Raw genomic sequence first — 17184 nt, 5'->3', positions numbered from 1 at the left:
ATCCCGTCTTAGTTTTCGGGCTCTGAAACTTGTGCCTTCCTCTTGGTTTAGGAAAAGTTAAGACATTTTGCTGCAAGGCGTCATAACGGTATTATTTCAAAAAAGGGATTACGCTGTCATGTTTCCCAAAGTGTCTAATACACGTATAGGCTAAAAGCTGGTGTGTGAATTTATGCTCTGCCTACACTCTTAAAAATGTGCCAGAAAGGCCTCAGAATACTTAATGGCCATTTTGACTGGAAATGAATTATAAGAAGGGTGTTGTGATAAAATGAAGGTATTGGAGAAGCGCAACAGTTTAAACAGTTGTTTAAAAACTCAACTCTACCCAACTCCGCCAAGTATTCCCTCTACTTCCACTTTAATTGCCACACAAGAGAGCTCCTGGCCTTCTCTACCCTATCTGCCCCGGGATTAGCAGAATGAAGATGCAGGAAAAGTTTTCTTCTGATGACTCTTCCATGAAGGTGATATTTAGGCTGATTTCACAGCACAGTAAAACCCTGTATCATCACTTCAGGGGCTGCTAAAACGTCTTGAAGGTCTTTTGCAGTCAAACAGTGGTTTTGAGTGGTCTTTCAGGCCTTTACCATGTTCCTGTTAACTGCAATTTCTTAATTACATTACCAACTTAGGAAACATTGACCTAAAACCACTCATACTTACAATCTTCATAAAGCCTTCTCCTGCTTTGTGGGCATAGATTATTTTATTTTTCGGAGAACTTAGCAGCTGCGTAGAGAGACCCATGTCTGCTGATTGTAAGAGTTTAAAAATGATTGATATATCAGAGTGTCGCAGTATCATGTTTTTAATACTGTAATGACTGTCAAGAACACAGTTTTAATCCAACTGTTGAGATGGGCACCTGCTTAATCATTGTTTCTTCTAAAATCAAGGATATTAAAGAGAGCTTATTCTGCTTTTGTCAGAGTAACTGTCTCTACTGTCCAAAGAAGATCACCATCCCACCTCATCCTAAACTCTCAACTCATCACAAAAGTATTGAGTGGGGCACCATCATACCAGAGAACTGTGCTCCAGCACAGTGTTGGGGTCTTTAATACCCCTATAGCCCACACCTAGCATTAGCTATTACACCTAGCTTGAGCAAGGCCCTTTACCCTCCCCGGGCACTGGAGTTGGCTGCCCACCGCTCTGGGTGTGTGTGTACTCATTGCCCCTAGTTTACTAGTGTGTGTGTGTGTGTGTGTGTGTGTGTGTGTGTGTGTGTGTGTTCACTACCACAAATGGGTTAAATGTGGAGGACACATTTGTCACTGTACACATTTACCTTTACCTTTACCTTAAACATGGTGCCAATATGTTTGTGTGCTCCAGAGAGTTTTGTAATTTGCATCACTTGGCCTTTCTTAATGATGACTGTACACAAACCATAGCCTTAACAAGCTAATTAAGTTCTTTGAACCTTAAAATTTCTTTTGTACAGTATATCTTTTTTTTTTACTCCTTAATCATTTAACATATTGAAAAGAATGTTACATCTTTAAATGTATGCATTTTGAAGGTTAAGCTCATCTGCTTACTTAACTGTACAGTACATCATACAGTGGAATGAGGGGGGCTCAAACTTTTGCAAGCTACTGTATACCTAAAACACAAAGATAAAGCACAAAATCAACCCAAATGACAAATGACCTCTTATTCTTGCTGCACGCCTAAAGGAAAGACATTTATGATATAAGACCTGCTTCATGTTTTGGGTTCCCCAGAGGCTTCTAACTTTGTGGGGAGGCCTTTTTTTATTCCAGCAGTTTAATGTAGAAAGACATGACTGGCCCAAACAGAGCCTCATCATACACTTTTGGAATGATCAAGAATGGAGATTGTGAGCTAGGCCCTCTTTTCCAACATTGCTGTTTGACCTCACAAATGCATCTCAGGATAAATGAGCAAAACTTCCTGTGTAGAAAGCCTTTCCAGAGGCGTGAAAGCTGTTCTAAGGGGAACTGCGTCCATAATAGTGCTTATAGATTTAGACTGGGATATCATAAAAGCATCCTGTAGATGTAATGTGTATGTGTATATATATATATATATATATATATATATATATATATATATATATATATATATTAATGTGTATGTGGGTGTGTTTTCTTATTTAGAATGTTCCTACTTCTGACATTAACAAAACAAGAAATATGTTTAAATTGTTTGCTAAGTACATGATAAGTACATGCAGCAACATCAGTGAGGTGTGAAGTTTTTAATAGAGAAAAGGGGATAAAATAGCAGAAAAGGCCCGCAGAAAGAAGTTAAACCTTATTTTTCATTTCATTATCATATTTCAAAAATTCTTTGTTTGGATAGCAAAAATAAATAAAACACCCATAAAGAAACCCTTTAACCATTCAGCTTTTTCTTCTTTCTCTGCAGGACAAATGACATAGGATGAACACTGCTGGTCAGCTCTGCCTGTCTGTGCTGTCGTCCCTTCTCGCGCTGGCCTGGGCTGCGGAGCCACTGGGCCAGGGCACCCCCTGCTCCTCTCTGGTGGCGGGGGTCTTGTACGGCTCCTTCTCGCTCAGGGACCTCTTCCCAAGCCCCCTGGCCCTGGCCTCTGGCTGCTCCTGGACAGTGGAGAACCCTGACCCCACCAAGTACTCTCTCTACTTCCGCTTCAATCGCCACGCTGGAGTGTGCCTGGCCTTCTCTCCACTTGTCCTGCCTCTGGACCACTACCTGGCCAACCAAACGTGTGGCCCGCCTCAGCAACCCCTGGACCCGGAGGCCGTGGAGCTGTGCCTGGTGCCCGGCCCTCACACTTTCTTGCAGTTCGACAAGAACTTTGTGCAGCTGTGCCTGGGCGCTCACTCAAGCCGAGACTCTGACGAAGGTGAGGAGAGGTTGTCAGAGGCAAAGGTGCCTCTGTCCACTGAGACCTTGGACTTTAGACTAGTGGAAGTGCTGCTGATCAACAATGAGAACTCCAGCCAGTTCACCTGTGGAGTGCTGTGCCGCTGGTTTGAGGAATGCCTGCGCTCCGGTTGGGGTTCTAGCCGGGACAGTGTGGGCTGCAGCATCACCCAGACAGGCTGCGTGTGTCCCAATGCCGGCCCGCCTGTCCCACTGCTGCCTGCCACCCCCCACAACCGCTCTCTGGACCCCAGCTCTAGCGTGCTGCTGCCTCCGCCAGACGACTGCTGCGTCACCCAGCTGCATTCCAAGAATGCCATTGCCATAGCGCCCAGGGACGTACGGCAAGGTAAGCCAAGTTAGTCTTACTCACGCTGCTGCTGGGAGCCATCTTTGGTTGGTGTCCCCTGTACGTCCTCTGTAGTGTGGAACTAGTTTGATTTTCTAAACTCAGATGGAGTGCAGGGCAATGTGGCTCCCTGAAATGTGCAGCATTTTTTAAACAAATACACATTCACTGCTTTGATGAATAGCTTTACACTTTGCCGTTTAGAGGGTACTGTGTATAAAAAATAGGGATGTCCCGATCAAGTTAGTTTGTCCCCCGATCTGATCTGATTAGAGTCTTTTAATGCTGAGCATTGGTCGATACTGATCCGATCTTTATGTTTGTATGAATAATATAGCCACACAGTTTAGATAACGTATTGCTAATAAACACTGAAGTATAATCACACTTTCTATAGTGAGACATCCTGTTTTATATGACATGACTTTTATAGTGCGTTTAATATTGTTTCCTGACCATTGAGCTCCCAGTTTCTTTAACACAGTGCACACTCTGGACTGATATCTGTTGTTGTTGGTCTACTAATGTGAAACAACTGGTTTATACTCTATGAATGTCCTGTGATTTGGGATTTCTTAAGCATGTGTGCATTAGCATTAGCTTCCACTCCGTTCTGAATGTGCTTATTAGTGCTGGTTTAAAAACAAAGAAAGACGTGCGGTTCTCCCATCTGTAAAACAGAGCATTACCGCAATAGTTTTATAAAGGTTCAGATATTATGGTCTCTTTTCATGTTCCACTGTAAAATAGTTACACACTGCAGACTCTAAAATCTTCTGTTTACCTTCTGAGAACACTCCTAAGTGCTGCTGACTGGGCTGTAGTGTCCTTTAATGGTGCCTTGAGGACACCAGATGGCAAGCTGAACACTGTGGTTAAAACAAAGACTCAGGGTTGGGATTAAAATAGCCAATACCCGATCCATTACAATATGCCTGGATCAGCTCTGATCCCGATCCACTGGATCAGATTGGGACATCCCTATTAAAAATGATTGATATTGAAAGATAAACAATGCTTCATGTTTTTTTTTTATTATTATTAAATTGCTTTCTCAGTGTTGGTGTGGCAGGCTAACTTTTGTTGGCTTTTTTGCTTTGCCGGCCTTCTGTTGCCTTTCTGAAGTCTTTGGATCACAAGCAGTTTTGGTCACAGCTTGATACCAACTTATTTTTTGGACTTACATATCACTGGTCTCTCATAACAAAGGCGAACAGGATTATGAAAGAGAGCTGGGGGAAAATAATCAAACAATTTCAGGTCAGAGAACGTGTCTATAAAGTGTTAATCAGAAGTTGTGTGTTTGATGTAATTTTTAAACATACCCCCCAATCCCCCCCACCCCCGGTTCAAGCCTGGCTATGTTTTCTGGCTGTGCTCTTACTATCTCTTACCATGTGTGGTCGTTTGGCTTCTGTTTTACACACGTGAGCTCAGAGAGAAAACTGTTTCTGATAGCCTGAGCCAGTACTACTGACTTGCGAATGTAGCTTTTGTTGTTCGATGTGCATTTCAGCTGCAGATAAGGTTGTGCTCGGCTTGAGGCGGCATGCCAAAGTTGGACTGGAGGCTGCAATGAGGTCCAGTGGTGAGGTCCAAGTCTGACATGCGAGAGCAGGGCTGCAGAGGCTTTGGGCCACATTGACTGATGTCACCTAACGAGAATCAGATATTTAAATCAGATATTCAAAGCCTGCCCTTAATCGGGTCACATCAGCCCGGGTCCGTTTCACAGCGTCTAATCCGCCCCTGTCGCCATGCCGACAGCCAGGTTATCGGCTGATGCAGACGATCGACAACACTGATAAGGCTTATTATCAAAAATCACACATGCATGCACACACACACTCATACACACACAGGCACAGGCACATGCACTTTTCATACAGCTTGGTTTGGCCTGCTGCAGTGTTTCTCTCAGTTTCGCCCACTGATTTCGTGTGCGTATGTGCTGGTGGTGTCAGTGTTGATGTCACTGAGCCGCGGCCATCTCCTCTCTTCACAAAAGCTGCACATGCAACGTCCCAAATCCCACAGCTGACGTTTCCTGACTCAAGAAAGCATCCAAGTTTGATGAGTTTAGTGTTTTGAGATTGTATTGGGCATATATTGGCATATTTTGCCTAATTAGCCCACCCTGGAATAGTTGGCAAAGCCAGCCAGCCAGGCTGCTCAGTAATTTCAAATCATTTAAATAAAAATTCACTTTGCCGTGAATATGTGGCAGCCAAATACAGAGCATTCAAACTCAAACCAAGGTCTCTTCGCCTTTTAATGTTGGAGGAGCAAAGGCAGTCTGGCTATGGAAGCTGTTGGAGTAGGTTTTGGCTTGGAATAAATGCTTTGGAAGCATTCGCACTCTTGCTTTTTGCTGAAGTATTTATCCGTTTGCAGTGATCTGTAAACCAGAGAACTGTTTTTCTTGAACCCTGAAATTTCTGTCGCCACCATCCTACACTTTAGGATCAGATTCAGTTATGGGCAAATGCTTCAGAGACTTAATTTGAATAATTAGTTAACACTTTTCAGGCCCACAAATTTGCACCCTGCTGCTTGTCAGAACAGTTGTCTCTTGATCAGGAAGCAAGTTCTCACACTAAAAGCCTGTGCAGTGACAAGCCACTGAACCACTGAATGCCGCTCACAAATCCCAAGTGTGCATTCCTTTGAGAACGTGTTTACAGAAAAGGATAAAATCCACAAACCGCAAACTCATGTTTCAAACTCTGAATGGAAGAAAAGAAATAAATAATGTGTGTTACCTTTATGATGCTGAGCGAGTCTGCTGCTGTTTGCCTTCTGTTGTTCCAAGGTAGCCGAGGCATTCCATGTCTCAACTTTTTGATTTTTTTCCAGAGTCAACACAGGCAGAGGCTAACTGGTGAGTGGGATATGTTGATGATGCTTCTGAACCATTTGCTTGTAGGCAAAAGCAGTTAGATCTTCATATGACTTTATTCTGAGCTTGTGAATCACTGATTATATTATTGAAGCCCTTCATGATTCTTCAGTAAAACCTCCTTCCCTGTACCGTGTGTCCTTGTTGATCTGGTTTCTTTGTTTTAGAAAGATATAAGAGTATGAGTGAAGGGTACTGAGCAACTGGGAAAGCAGTTAGAAAGCCTATTAGAAGTCTCCAACTTATTTATGTGAAATGACAGCCAGGTGAGGTGAAATGTAGACTTGTTGATGTTCATATGTGTTTGTGGTTACTGGAGTTTAGAGTGGCATTCCAATCTCACCCATCCCAGAACATGAAGTATCTTCATATCATTACATTTCAAGCCTGACCTTACAGTTTTGTGCTACCACCTTAGCACTATAGGTGCGCTGGAGACTCGTTGCTTTCCTACAGGTGTGTTGGCTTCCTGGCAATGCCACATCGTGGACAGTTCTAAAAGAGGCAGTGGCTGGCTTTGCATGTTTTGGAGGAGACATGTTAAGTCCTTACCCTCCTGGTGTCGAGAGCATTGCTAGAATTATGAACAGGTGGGCTGTTAGTCACTACCAAATTGGAAGAAAAAGAGGAACATTGGATGATGATGATAAGAAAAAGAAAAACCCAGACTCTACAGTTTATTTGACATAAAATGAGAATTATTCATTTATAACTTACATAAAATATACTGTATCCTTGCACCCTCAACCTATGACGTGACACTAGGTATTATGAATACATGTTATTTTCAGTCTGAAATATGTCTGAGTATGATAATTGAAAATTGTACTTTCATGAGATTGTAATGTATGATCCCATGCATGCACAGTATGATCCCAGTATGGAGATCCACAAAGTATCTGTCCTTGGTAGAGGTCATGGTAAGGTCAAGGCATTCTTCTAACAAATAAAACCCTGAAAGACAATTATTTTATCTCGCTTGTGTCTCTTGTGTTCAAACATGAGGATACACAGAGGCTGTTCATGCCTTGATTCAGGCCTTCCTCTGCTGAAATGCTAGTGAAGACTCCTACACATTCTCTGCCTTTGTGAACTCTCAGTTCATTCTCTCTCAGTAGAGCAAGATAAAGACCACCACTGCTGCTGTAGTTAAACTGTGTGCATACACACCTTGAGGTGCTTCTACAAAATACTATTCGGCTTAAATGTGTTTAATATGTAACACGACTAAGCCCACTACAACAGTGGCAGATCCCAGATAACATGCCTATGTGTACGGTTAGCCAAACTGAGAGCTAGAAAATGTAGTCCATGGGTTCCCTGTTAGCCCAACATATGGTGATGGGACCAGGATGGGTAAAAAACATGGGCCTAGATGGGACCCATGTGAGATTAGGATGGGCTGTAATGATGGGGCCCTTTTGGGAAGCTCAACTGGGTCCCAGTAAGAACACATAGACAAACCTACTCCAGGACCATGCCCCACCTGGAACCCACCTAGCCCATGTTCCACCCATGTGAGCCCCAGATAAGCATATTAGCTGGGTATCCAATCAGGTAGGTTCTGAATCTGCCTTTTTTAAAGCATAAATTAAGCCATGGTACTGTCTTTGTGCAATGATTATGAAAGTAGGAACGCAAGCTGAACATGCAGATCTTCTACAGACACAAATGAAAGACTTGCATAACTGTTTGATTTGCCTGAATGTCATGTCTGGTTATTTGCATATGTGCATCTCACATCAAAGGGATCTGACCTTGAGATTGTATTGTATTAAGGCACATGCTTGTACGCGCGTCCACTTGTAATTATCAAAAGCCTAGAAAAAGCCTTCTTTCCCCCGGTGTGCTATCATGAATGCACTCATGGCATTTACAGCTAAAATGACATTTTAAAATGCAAATTGAATCTTGGTTCAAGTCCAAGGTAGTTGTCTTAATGTAAAAGTAGATCCATTTTGTTCAACTCACTGGCTCGTGGCACTGAAATATACAATGAATGCTCGTTTGACAGCAGCAGAAAAGAGTTTGCACCTGGTATCATTTCTTGCAATCATCCTCTTTTTGTCTTTAAAGATTCTAATGGCTGCGGTGGGTCTTCTCCCAGGCGGAGCTTTCTCTTCTCCGCAGAGCCCTAATTAATTTGCCCACTCATATTACTTCAAAATGGCTGACACCTTGACTGCGGATCAGTTTGAGAGAGCCTGTGGCACAGACAGTGCCATGCAATTACGGGCACAAAAAGATGGGTTTGATGTACTTCTAAATGCACCCTCACACTTAGACGCCTTCTATCTCACTCTCAATTTGGACTGCACTTCTGCAATCAATAGAACCTGGGCCTGTCTGAATAATAAATATGGTCCTGTGCCTGTGTTTGTGCCAAGACTGCCTTTCAGGTTTAGTTAGTCCTTTGGTTTCTGTACGCTGATGCCAAATGAAATTAATGTAGAGTAGAAATACCCAGGCAGCAATTCAGAGTCTTTGGTCTCATTTACAAGATACTGGTTGATATCAGGCCCTACTAAAACGATATTATGGTTATGCATTAGAGCATGTTGTGTGCATGATGAGCATTAGGGCTTAATGTTTTGTTGTTGTTTTTTTGAATGGGGGGGGGTTACTGCATTTTTGCAATAAATATTTCATAATTTATAATAATAATAAAAAACCCCACACATAAACCCCCCAAAATGTTCTTGTTTAGAAGAAGAAGTAAAACAATATGTTCATCTGCATTCATATATAGATTAAATAGCATATTGCAATTATATTGCTCCATATTGTGCTTGTAATACATTGCAAATATAAATGTAAACACAGTAGGAAACATCACACTTAATCTGCATAATTAAATCGCTAAAGATGTAAACAGAGGGGTATGTAAAATTGGCAGCATCAGAGACACTTACTGTCTTATAGAAACTTACACTTACTTATTCATAAAGATTTCATTCTTGTTTTACAATATACAGAATATTGACACAATTATTGGGACACTTGGACATCAAGGGTATAAAAAAAAAAAAAAAAAAAAAATTACTGCACTTTCTCTGCTCCACAGCTCAATGCTCCATGCATGGCATTAGACATGGTGCAAGTAGGACCATGTTTAGTTGCTCTAGTGAGTCCTATTCTATTGGCCATGCTTTTTTCCTGGGACTAGACAAGCTGGGTTTGTTTGCATTTCGCTGCTGTCCAATGAAAGCTATGTATCTCTGTCCGTTTTTCGTTTTCGTTTGAACCCTGTAGTTGCTCTAAACACTGTAGCTGCTCTGTAGCTTTGTGAATAATTGTGGATGAATAGACCAATAGAAATGCTTTAAACTACTTGGAATACACTTCTATTTTTCATTATCATTAGATGGGGTGTCCACAAACATTTGGACATAGTGTATTTATGTCAGATTAATACATGCAGGGTGTTGTAAGACAAAATAGCACTTAGAGGACACTTTTCATTGCATCATTGTATACTGTAGTTTCACTGGTAGTTTTGAATAGTAAAATAAGAATGGTTATATTTGTGCAAACATCACATGCCCTGGTTCCTGTCACCATCAATAGGAAGGAATCTAGGTTTCTCGACAAAGAACTATTTCACATTAAACCACTCTGAAGGACTTTGTTTGCTTCTCATTGATTAGATTTATGAAGAAAAAAAAACAATAAATAATTCATTTTAAGGATTGGCCTACATTTCTTACATTAAGTGTGTTGGATTGCAAACCTTCATTCATCTCCAAACCAGCCCAGTTATCATATACAATTGGTCAGAAAGCCAAGTGAACATAGAACCCTCGTATGCATATTGCTTATGTCTGCAATATCAGCACTGCTAAGTTCACTGGAGCCATAATGACTCAAGAGTGATATACGATATTGCGCAGCCATAGTATGTATGCGAGAGTGTGTGTATATATTTTGATACTATTTAGCAAATGCAGAAGTGCAGTGACTCTAGTTGTGGTGTTGTCAGCGTGTTGTGAGCAAGGGATGTGTCACTGTGATGGATGGATCGCTGGCCTCAGTTCTGGTTCAGTTGCTCAAGAAGCATTGGGAGCGTAGGAAGGAGGGGGGCAGCTCTCTGAACCGAGTGCAGAGACGGTCCACACACTCTCTGGCTTCCTCTCCACAGCTTAATCCCCCGCACCGCGAGAACTCACAGGTTTGGATCGGGGTCACAGTTGCTGTCTGTTACATGCGGCAGTGAGGTTCTGTCAAGCTAAGCTTGGCTAACTTGTTCTGTCCTCTCCATTTTCCATTTCCATCAAGGCCTTTTGAGGCGTGTCATATGCCACTCGGTTTTGTGACCACCAAGGCCCACTGGAGCACATGATTTGTGTGTGTGCACTGTGCACATTAGCTAGTCAAGGCAGAATTTCAAACAGCTGTTATGTACAGTGCCCATCAAAACTTTGAGAACACCTTGTCTACTTTTGAAGTCTCTTGATAATGCTGGACTTTCACTCTAATTAATGTCCTACTAACTACTGTATTTCAGGCTGCATAACTCTCGAACAGGTTTAACTTGATAAAAATGCTTGAGGCAGAAGGATGGGCAGCCAGCATGATCGGTACTCAGTAACACCTACTTTGGAAAGTGTCACAGCTTTTTGTAGCCAGTTAAGAATCTTTTCATTCTTGTTTGTGGGATTTTTACCTATTCTTGTTTGCCAATGGGATCTAGTTCTGCGAGAGTCCTGGGCCATCTTTGTGCACTGCTTTTTTGTTTATCCATAGATTTTCAAAAATGTTTAGGTCAGGGGACTGTGAGGGCCCCCAAAAAAAGGTCTTTTGCTTTTAAACATGGGTTTTGATTTGCCTTCCTTGCGATATTACGAGCAATTCTCTTGGAAAGTTTAGTTGGTTTTTCAGAATCTCTTTATTTCTTTTCCAGTCTAGGTTTGTACTAAAAAAAAAGCACACTAATTTTGATTAAAATATTGTCAAGCATGTTTCATCTTTCACTTTATGCCTTTAGGTCAGATCAGGGCATCTTCTACTTACACTTCTATTAACAGTAAAAGTGAATAGCACTTAATCCAGCGGACTAAGGCACTGCCATTGCTGGTTCCAATCCCAGATCATGCTGCCTGCCATCAGCAGCCAGAGCCTGAGAGAGCACAATTGGCTGTAGATGGCTCACCCTCTCTCCCCACATCACTTAATGTGATGCTGGCTGGCACAGGCATCTGCTAGCCAGTGCATCAGAGCTGGCATGGGAATCTGCTAGCCCATGCTATCAGGATACCTGGAGCTTTCCTCTGACTGTGCAGATTGCCCTTTAGTGACGGTTCAATAAGAAGCAGAGATGAAGGAGACATGTGTCAACCCTCACCCTGCCAGTGTCGGGAGCATTACATGTGATAGGTGGAGAATAATAATGAGAATGTTGAGGAAAATTGGGTAAAAATGAATATACTAAATTAATGCAAGCACAACAATACAAACATACTAATTAATTACACCAAAGACAATTTAGAAGAGGCTTCATGTCTTCATGACTTTTGATGGGCAACGTAAAAACCTGTGATCTGTGTAAATATAAATGGCAGCATACATAAGCACTCTTCTTCATCAATTTATAGCATGAGGAAAATGGTCACCTCTCCATTTTGAGGGCCAGTGTAATAAACCAAAACCTTCCATGTTTGATCTGTGAATTAACACAACAAGCTGAAAGATGAGCCTTGTTCAACGTGGGTCACAAAGACAGACCTTCATCAGATTATAGCGTGAGGGAAGTGATCAGCTCACCATTTTGCATTAATTATTAGCAGTGCAGCCTATTAGGAGACTGCGCAAATATAGGTGAGCAAACATCTCACTTGAGGAGTGTTGAGATGTCTGCTTGTGTGACCCACATTGAGCGAGGCTCATCTTTCAGCTTATTGTGCTAATTCACAGATCAAACATTGAAGGTTTTGTTCTATTACGCTGGCCCTCTTGAAATCTCGGCTGTGAAATCTCCTGCATTAATAGTCTGGTATTGTGCTCCTTTTTTCCCCTCAGCTGGCCTCATTGACTGTGTGCTGAGAGACAGGGGTATAATTCCACCTCATTGTGCAGCCTGTAGTAATCTGGCATTGACAAATGCACTCCATCCATACAAAACAGCTCGAAACCAACAGCGTGCGCATGTGGAAAAAGCAGCTTCTCAGACGCCGAGGAACTGCAGGTAGTCCTTGGAGAAAAGAAAAGACCCCAGAACAATTTCGCTCTCTCTCACGAGGAACAAGCCAAGCTCCGTTTCTCATCCTTTATTTTTACATTTCTACTCTTCCCTCTTTCAGATGACTTTCAGGAATGCCGAATGTTGAGGAAGCCTTAATTGCATGGCTGACCCCTGCCGTGAGCGTCCAGGGGCTGATATGACAGCTGTGTTGTGAAGGGTTCTCCTGATAAAGGTCCATGGAGATAGGGCACACCCTGAGGAGGGTGTGCTGGGAGGAGAATGTTATTTTGGATGCAGTGTGCTTTTTAGGTTGTATTCACTGGATCCCCTGTGAAGATGTACAGCACATTCATCAGATCACTGTTCCCTTCTCTACTTTTCTGTCTAACAACTTTTTACTCTTTTCTCTCCCCCCCCCCCCCCTCCCTCCCTCCAAAAAGACCCTCACTAACTGTGTATACATGCACACAATAGCCTGACTTGGTTCCTAAGTATTCTGTTAGTCGTTTTGGTCCAAACAAAGAAACGGAACTGCAGAAACATTCAGTTTTCTAGAGTTGTATACAAGACACATCCATTTATAGTCCTGTTCACCTGCACACCAGTGTTTTCACCCTTTCATGTAAATGTTTTAACAATATGTTTAACATAAAGGACATCTCTTCATCTTCACAGCTCTTTCACTTTTTGTGACTTGTTTGTTTCTGTGTCAATGTTTATCAAATGCATCACACGTGTTACTAAGAAGCTGCAAGCTGATATTGAATAGCCCGAATTGACCTGGACCACGTGTTTTAATCAGGCTAAGCTTAGGTGGACTGGGACCTTAGTCAGACTGTGGCAATCAAACCATGCTGCTTTCATGATAATAGCTTAGGCTAGCAGTCTACCACTAATATGCATGTAAATTAAGTTACAGTCATCCACATTAAGGTTCAGTGATGTGAACATTTTGTCATTTTGATTTTAAGGAGCTGAATATTATGTTTTATATGGTAGTCTCCAAAATCTGGAGACTACATTATTATTATTATTTGTGTAGTTAAAGATTGCTTTACTGACTGGACACAAAAAATGTATTCATCTTATTTTCCATTAAACAATATGCCTAGTTAGAGGGTGACAATACTTGGAAGAAGAGGATAATTTCACTTGCATAAAAGTGTTATGAACACAACACAAAAAGGAGTGTTGTGGAGCACCATATAAATAATTAACCTTCCAAAGAAGAGGACCTATGGTTGAAGACACTCAATTTCAACCATCCACCCAAACGTCAATACGTCTGCTCTTACCATTTTGTGGAGGGGAAACTAACACCAGAACATCCTCAGACGGAGAAATGGCTCGGTTATGAAGCTCTGATGAAACATACGTAAAGGGTTCTTGTAAGGCTCCTGGCTAGCTAAGTTAGCTCTTAACCTATCGCTTTGCCTGACAGGCTCACAAGCATCCAACTCGTGAATTTCCTCTCTACGAAATGGCAAGAACAGACGTCTGAATGTTTGAGTGGATGTTCAATGTTAAATTTAGCACCTTCAACCATAGACGCAGGTCCTCTTCTTCTTTGGAAGGCAGTGGATATAAATTACATGGTGCCCCACAACACTCGTATCGTATTGTGTTGTGTTGGAAAGCTAGTTAGCTATGCTCTAAATAGCTCTAAATAACATTAAATAGCCAGTTGGAATGTTGGGTTGGCATAGCTGGCAACTGGATGATCAGCATCCACAGCAGTAGAGCACAGAGTAGAGTTGAATACATAACATATTGAATATGTTATGACATCAATCCATCTGATACGGAAAGACTGAAAATTCTAACACCAAGGCAGGAAAAACAAACTCTTGGTGGAGTAAGGTGGATAGACAGTGTATATATACAAACTGTAGCTCTGTGGCAGAGGTTCCCTGGATTCTTCGGCTACATATGGTATAGCAAATTAAATAGTACACTAAATACCAAGCTAGTTATAGTGTATAAGAATATACACTGGCAGTGGAAAAGACTGATGCTGCACATAAATCATACACTGTTTTGGACATGTTCAAAGGGATCTATCGATTCTTTTTTGGGGAGAACCACAAAACTAACGACCTAAAATGCTACTAGATTTGAGCAGTTGTTGAATGCCAGTTCTGAGTATGTAAGAATGCATCCACCCTAATAAATAATAGTAAATGTAAAAGAATGTCCAAATTATATGGAAACCACAACAGCATCTGAGCACGGTGTTCAGCAGTAATGAAGCAAGCTCACATGCATGGGATATTGCATGACTCAGAGGCGTAAAGCAGTCTGCCATTCAAACGCCTGCCACTGTCAAGCCTCGTCAAAGCGTTGCCGCAGCGACAAGCCCTCATTTGCTTTATTCGCTAGTGTTTTCCCGCGGCCCATACGTGTGATGTGTGTATGCCGTGCTGTCAGTCAGCCAGAGCGGCGTCAACATGAGCGCATCAATCCGCAGGGCGATGCCTGACTGCTAACTCAAACGGGTGTGCAGAGTTTACTCAGCCAGCAAGGCTCAGGGCCGCCTAGTTGTGGTTACAGGCCTTGCTCATCTGTATCTCAGGGACTTTCATCTCCATAGGCTGTGGCTTCTCACTGTTCTTAGATATGGTGGAAACACGTTGAGTCTCTATTGAACTTTTCCCTGGTTCGAGGCATCTATGGACTTCAAGGGACCTTAAAGCTGCCAGGGCCTATCCAGACGCTTCTGGTGCGGCGGCTGTACGGCGCATTGAAATAAACATCACAGCTCTCTGCGTTTCTGTTGCTGCTCTTACCTCCCACCCCGAGGTCCTGCTATAGGCAGCTTTCCCTCCAGCTACTGAGGTGGATGCCTATCACAGTCTCCACACAGAGCCGATAGAGACAGAGAGAAGGAGAAAGCTGTCCAACGCTTCAAACCCCAGCCCCAAAGAACCTCCTCCCCATGTGGCTAAGCTGTCTGTTTAAATAGACCGTCTCGTGATTTGTTTCGGAGTGTGAGTGGAGCATCGATCAGAAGAGGTTGTCATTAAACGTGGCGCAGCACTTTGTCTATTTTCAGAAGGATGATGACAGTGGTTTGGGCTGTGAGAGAGGTCCAACAGAGGACTATCGTTAATCATTAAAGTCACATTGCGCCACTGCAGCGCACTGAAAGTTGTCCCTCCATGCAGTGATGCGCCACAAATACATGCACACACAGGCAACCTTGGGAGAAAGGGGTATGCTGCTGGATCCCCCAACATTCTAAGGGAACATGAGACCTGGCAACAAGGATTTTACACATGAAACTGAACTTATCCATTTTCAGCTGGGCATGCATGATAAATCATATTGCTTCAGTCTTCAATTGTGATGCATATTGATATGTAGGCATACAATATCATTGTAGAATTTGCAGGCTAATGCAGAGACCCTTGGAAAAAAAAATATTGTCAAGGCTTCCATCCAAACAGACAAGCTATCCTACCCACAAAGAGCAAATTCATTATGTCTGTCCAAAGCTATTTCAGTTGGTGCTAACTAAAACGCGTTGTTTGGACAAGGGACAAGGAGAAGAACTGTAAAGTGACCAGTCACATGCCCAAAACGTCAGTCACATTTAAAGTCACATACTAATGTGATTTGAATGTGATTGGGACGAGTGGGTTTTTATCCATTCATACTGCAGGAAACCAATCATGCTGAAAACATATCCAGATCCATATACAGACCTCTGCCTTAGAGTAACATGACCATAGACTTCCAGTGATCTTTAACTCCAAATGTAACTTTATTCCCAAGCAAAAATCTTTAAAGCTTTCTCCAAAGGCTCTGCAGAATACCCTCCAGAACATATATATCTATGCCTATAAGCCCAGGGCAGTGCTTAGCCCTGACAAAATGTGGAGAAACAAACCATGTAGAGGCCTTTGGGTCCCACTATTGACATCCATCAAATGAGAACATTCAACCATTGCTACTTTCTGATAAAACTGGAGTTACAGTATGGCATTTTATGATCCCATCTTTAGTCTAGGGTGCCATGGGAGCAACATGTAACCTGTTTGTGCAAATGAAGACATAGCAAAGGAGTGAGAAACAGGCATGAGCTTTAACAAGAGCACCATTTTACGACTTCTAGACAAACAAGTACCACACTGGGAGAATCAAAATGGTGGTACTCTAGAAGAAAGCAGATCCACACTTTCCTACACAGTGTTCTTACTAAAATAGTAAATAAGACTAACTACTAAAAGCTAACTACTCCAAATGTCCCTGACAACTAATCCAATGCACGTGTGGTGGTGCCCACCCTCTTGTCATATCTCTTTGAAGGGAATCATATCTCTTTGAAACCCCAGGTGGCACAATCAAACCTTCTGTAAAAAGAATTAGTGCTGGCACATTTTACATATACACACTCACTACACAATAAAGAATGCCTCCTGTAAAAATGATTTAAGAGTGTAATGGTAAATTACCCAAACCTAAGCACTCTCCAACACAAGAGAGGCAACTCAAAACTAAATTAGGCTATACTAGTCAAACAGAGCTAGGAAATGTGCTGGTACAACACTCAGACTAAAGTAGCTACAACACACAGCACAAACTATATGACAGCAGCTTTCTCCTGTCTGCTATTTTAGTTCCAGCTTTTAAAGGATTGTAGACTCCTTCCCAATCCTTCCCAGCTAGGACCCTCATTGGTCAGTGGCACTTATGTAGTTAATGCAGGCAGAAAAAGAGGGAGACGGAGGTGCAAATGCAAAACATGCTTGCTTTCACGTAATACTGGATTATGTAACTGTTAAATTAGTACAATTAGCCAAAATGAGATGTATATCCCTGTTATTCATTCGAAAGCCCTATAACACCTCTGAGAAGGGCTTTCTGGTATTTGTTAGT

The 17184-nt window shown here is 42.2% G+C and overlaps 1 protein-coding gene across 11 annotated transcripts in view; it reads left to right on the top strand.

Moving 5' to 3' along the window:
- The window catches only part of adgrb2 (adhesion G protein-coupled receptor B2), a 362907-nt gene that overhangs the window by 88049 nt on the left and 257674 nt on the right, over nucleotides 1–17184 (top strand). For all 11 annotated transcript variants that reach the window (XM_072675953.1, XM_072675952.1, XM_072675949.1 and 8 more), the window contains exon 2: nucleotides 2401–3229. In XM_072675953.1, the coding sequence (XP_072532054.1) occupies nucleotides 2416–3229 (814 nt within the window). In that variant the 5' untranslated portion in view covers nucleotides 2401–2415. The remainder of the gene's footprint in view (nucleotides 1–2400; nucleotides 3230–17184) is intronic.

The sequence above is a fragment of the Salminus brasiliensis genome, chromosome 3 (assembly GCF_030463535.1).
Source record: "Salminus brasiliensis chromosome 3, fSalBra1.hap2, whole genome shotgun sequence".
Classification (NCBI taxonomy): Eukaryota; Metazoa; Chordata; class Actinopteri; order Characiformes; family Bryconidae; genus Salminus; species Salminus brasiliensis.
Note: the sequence above shows the minus strand (reverse complement) of the source record. Positions and strands in the feature narration are given on the sequence as shown.